This window comes from Nematolebias whitei, chromosome 11, assembly GCF_014905685.2.
Source record: "Nematolebias whitei isolate Nwh7 chromosome 11, NemWhi1, whole genome shotgun sequence".
NCBI lineage: Eukaryota > Metazoa > Chordata > Actinopteri > Cyprinodontiformes > Rivulidae > Nematolebias > Nematolebias whitei.
The window spans coordinates 4,578,897-4,583,896 of NC_056508.1; the positions used below are offsets into that span (position 1 = coordinate 4,578,897).

Sequence of the window (5,000 nt, forward strand, 5' to 3'; positions counted from 1 at the left end):
TACACACATATACAGTATATTAGATTGACCAAGTCCTGGAAGACTGAGATTTTACAGCAACACCAACATTGGGTTCAGGTTGTATTCATACTATTGCAATGGTATTTATATTTGAGTTTTCTACTTTTAGTTCATCGTTGCCGTTTTAGGAATATTATTCTGTGATGGTGTGGACAGGAAGTGGCAAGCTCAAATGTAAAAGGTGAGATTACACAACATGCTAGCAAGAATAGCATCCGTATTCTGTAAACAGAGTGTGCTGTCACAACTTATTCCGTGCGCTCTGTTCGCTACAGGGTCACAGACTATTTACACTGGAGTCTGACGGTAGCTGCAGTCAAATGTGTTTGTTGTGATTCTGTTTAAAAGGCTCGTCAGTTTGGATGTGGTACCTGTCCAGGGAATGAAGCTGACCCAGGTGTGGAGCCTCCAGAGTGGCTGGGGGAGTTGGGCAGAGACTTGCATGCCTGCAGTGCTGCATGTTTCCTTTGCACCACAATTTTCTGGGCAGCTGAAAAACACAGTACTTATTCAACTTTTCACTCAACTTACTAACAATAAAAATACACTTTTAATTATTTATGTTTGCTTTAATGGGATACTTAATCCTTTTGGCGATCCCTTATTTCTTAATTTACGACAGCACTGATACAACTCACCCTCTGAAAACACTCTGTCCACGTTGAAGCCGTAGGTGGCGCAGGTCTCATAAAACAACGAGTGGCGCACATCAATACACAACTGTCTGGCTCTCTGATCTTCAATTACACGAGGGTTGGTGCTGCTTATTTTATCTGAACAAAAGAGTTAGAGGGAACTTTACACCAGAGTGAAAAAGACGGCCCAATGTGAACAAAACTATTTAGAACAAGAAGCCAGAAATTGAAGCCTGAGCAGGACCAGCTTCCCTGCAGGCTGGTTCCAGGACACGTTTCTAAGTCCCACTCCTTTCCTGTTCATGAATTTGATATTGCCCCTGAAAAAATAATACTGATCCCGTGACTAATTTTCAACAATGAGAGCAGGTGGAGACAACAGGTCTATAATATATATATATGTTCTATATATGTGTCCCCCCAAAAGTTGTTTCAAAAACATCAAGGCCTAAACACATTTTCATTCAAACTGTATCTTCTATTTTTGTAGAACATACAGACTTCTACAGGAGTTTCCAGCAGCTCTTCTAACATCTCAGCCATAGTCAAGAGTGTCACTTTAATTTTCTTGAAACACTACACGGCTTGTCCAAGATTTATCAAAATGAAACCATATGAAATATTCTGATAGAAACGCTTGTTTAATTCAGACTTCTGTCTGCATCAGCTGTTTAACCTCATTTATACAGAATCATGCTCCTGGTGCTGATTACTGCATTTTTCTCTGAGATGTTGTCAGTTCCTGCCTTCCCCCTTCTCAAGGACCGGGATGGAGAACCAGACGACACACTGTTAACACGTCAGACGATTTATTATGTGCTTTAATTTATGTTAAAAACTGTCTTTTTTGTATTTTCTTTGGCAAGTTTTCATACTTAATTAGCCATCAATAAATAATATAGCCCAATATATACCAAAAACATTCTTACAAGGTGTATACCTGGTTCCAGGTGTGTACCAGGTAAATTCCCATTATGTGCTGGTATGTACTCGGTAAGTATCCAGTAAGTACACTGTTACTTGTACCCTGTAAATACCAGCTACAGTACGTATGCTTTGAGAACCTGGTAAGTACACTGTTAGTACCAAGTACATACTGAAAAAGTACCAGGAATGTGTCCCGTAAGAAACAGATGAGCACCCAGTAAGTAGGATTTAATTCTACATTTAGACAGGTAAGTTGTTTTTACTTCGGGATTTGTTTGGGTTTCAGTCAGGTCATTTTAAAATAGGTTACAACATATAAACAAACTCATCCAATTTAGTTTTCTTGAGAAAGAAAAGTGTACAGCGTTATCATCCGTGAAATAAAGGAAATTAATTCTGGACAAACTGTCCAGCATGAGACTGAGTTTCATGTCCTGAAATAACTTACGACTCAAAACTGGCACATTTCACTCATTAAGGCATCAAAGAAACATTGTTTGATCAAATAAAATAAAATAAAAAAGTTGTAAGCTCGTTGTTTGAACTAGTTTGGAAAGTTTTACAGAAGTGTTGATTTAACATCAACTGAAAAAGGCGTAATTTCAGAATACGTAAATCCCTAATCTTGTGATGTCCGTGCATACCTTGGGTGCCGACAACGATGACTGGGATGTCAGAGCGGTGTGCACCGAGCTGGCTATAGAGCTGGTACAGCTCCTGGAAACTGGCCTCGTTTTCCAGACTAAAAACCAGGATCACTGCATCAACCCAGCTACAAAACTGGAACCACAAAGCAGAGAGAGACATTAAAGTACGAAGCTAAATTAATCCCACGTGTTGTCACACAAGCATGCAAGTTTTGAATGTGTACATTAAAATCCACAGGTGTACTACAAGTTTTACAAATGTGTACTTTAAGATTCAGAATGTACAGTTTTTCAAATTGCACATGTAGGAATATTCTGCGCATGTGAATACAGGTGCACAAATCGACTTCTGTGCACGGATCAGTCGACATGAGCTGATCACAGATCAGTTTGTCAGTAAATATTACTTCTGAGACTTTCTTACCGCTCCAGATTCAAGAAGGTAACGTTGCTTCAAGGCTGGTGAAAAGTTGGAACATCTGAGCCTTACTATGGAGGATGTACTAGGCTACTGAGAAGTATACATTTATAACGGCACAGTGGCTAAACTCATCCATCCATCCATTATCTTCACCTGCTTCTTCCTTTTCGGATAGCAGGGGTCACTGGTGCTCATGTCCAGCAGTCACTGTGCAGGAGTCAGGGGACACCCTGGACAGGTCTCCAGTCCATCACAGGGACACATAGAGACAAATGAGACAAACAACCATTCACTCTCTCACTCACATCTAGGAACAATTCAGAGTTACCATCAGTCTAACAATAGCTGCACTCACACAGAGACATGTAGGAGGAGATGTATGAAGGCAACAGACCAAGAAGTGATTTAAAGATGAAAATGTACCAGTGTGTAGTGAACTAAGCCTCAGGTCAAATCCTGACCTTGAGGGCCTTCCTGGGACAAGAACTGTATTTCATTGATTTGAGTCCAGAAACACAAAATTAAGTTCATCCAGAGACTTTCTAAGTGTGTCCTGCACTGATCAATTGAAAGAACACTCTCTTTTTATTATCATTACTATTTTACAAATGTCTTGATAATCAAAGTGCGTTTAGTTCAAACCATTTTTAAATGTTGAAGTGAACTACTTATTTTAAATCAACTGTGAAACAGTATTAATGATTTTTTAATCCTCATTCAAAGTAGAGATCAAGTTAAAATGTGTTACAGAGTAATTATGCATTTTCTGATTTTCTGTCTGAAATGAGCAAGTTGTGATGTCGGTCAAATGTTGGAGACAAACGCAAACAAGTTTGTTGGAACGAACTGTCATGTTTTTAAATCCTCTCAGACGTAAATAGAGAAGCTGGCACCTGTTTCCTCCCAACTTGCCTAAACATTTCTCTTGTCTGTCTCAAAAACATTTTCTGTCTGTTCCAAAACATTTTTTCTGTTTTTCTGACTTCTAGTGACCTCTTACGTCACAAAAACACACCCCTGATTAGCTCTTTCAGCCAATCAGGACTTCCCAAATGAACCGGAAACAGAACTCTTTAAATGTCGACACTTCCTAGTTCCAGAGTGCGGTGGGAGAGCAGTTCAGTTCGGAGAGCAGAACCGAACAGAAAAGTGCTGGAGAGAACAGGAGGTTCCAGACATGATCCGAAGTTCTTCCGAGTGTTGTGGGAATTATGCAATCTTCCACATCTGAGTGGAACTCTGACGGACTCACAGCTCATGTGAGCCCACCCGGGAGGTGAACGTGTGTCGAACGAAGTACCGTCACTACTCCGGACGTTTCCCAACCATCCTACGGAGACGCTGGAAATGGTAGCGTTAAATGGAACTCCGTACCAGCTGATTCATCTTCAGAGAGGTAACGAGTCGATTTCCTACTGAAGCGTACCGAGGTGGAACTGGGTTTGAATGGAGAGTGCCGTTCTTATACCGACACATTTTCCTTCACACACATTTTCTCTCCACCTAACTCCTCAATTTCCCATCTTTAAAACTCTTCTATCTTGCCAGTAATTCATCCAGATATTTTCAGAAATGTCTGTTGTAAAGCAACAAGGAAACCATGGCCGTATGGTTTCCTAATTGTAAAGCTTGCTAACTAAGCTATGTTGTTGTTGAAATCAATTTGCCAAATTGATGTAAATGTTTGATGTTAAACTTTGATTCTGTTAATAAATGACCGCATTCATCTGATGGGTCAAAGAAAATTAACGTCTCACGTCACATTTAATAATTCAATGCACGATATTATTCAGTCCAGAAAAATGAATGAATCCGTTTAATTTATGAATATATCACAGATATATGTTCATCTACAAGTGGGAGAGTCTGTGTGAAGTTAATGATGTCCAGTTAACCAGTGAATACTGGGTGCAGTGGTGGGTACGATAATCAGCCAGTTATGAATCTTAGTGCACCATGACAGACAGCATCCAACATCTGCAGGGTTCTTGTAGGAGCGTTCATGTAAATAATGTCACCGTGATCAATGGAGGGAAGGAAAGTCACAGATACAAGGTGTTTCCTAACATTCAGGGTTAGACAGGATCTGTTTCTGAAAAAGAAACCCAGTTTAACAATAAAGTCCATGTTCAGTAATCCAGGTATACAATCCAACATTTTTCAGTCAGGTCATCTGGACAGTTTTTTTTTTTTTTTTTTTTCATGCTGAAACGTTTCACCTTCCATCCAGAAGGCTTCGTCAGTCAAGGAAACACACAACACAAAACTAATTCTTCCCACAACAGCTTACTCCAAAGTGGAACAAACCAGTTATGTTGGTGCTAAAATGCTAAACGATGCTAAAAGGTG

At 39.8% G+C, this 5,000-nt stretch overlaps 1 protein-coding gene across 1 annotated transcript in view; it reads right to left on the bottom strand.

Annotated features, from left to right (window-relative positions):
- The window catches only part of agap2 (ArfGAP with GTPase domain, ankyrin repeat and PH domain 2), a gene marked incomplete in the record, with an annotated part of 124,705 nt that overhangs the window by 106,739 nt on the left and 12,966 nt on the right, over positions 1–5,000 (bottom strand). The window contains 3 exon segments of the mRNA XM_037683780.1: positions 393–511; positions 660–794; positions 2,228–2,363. Coding sequence (XP_037539708.1) covers positions 393–511; positions 660–794; positions 2,228–2,363 — 390 coding nt within the window.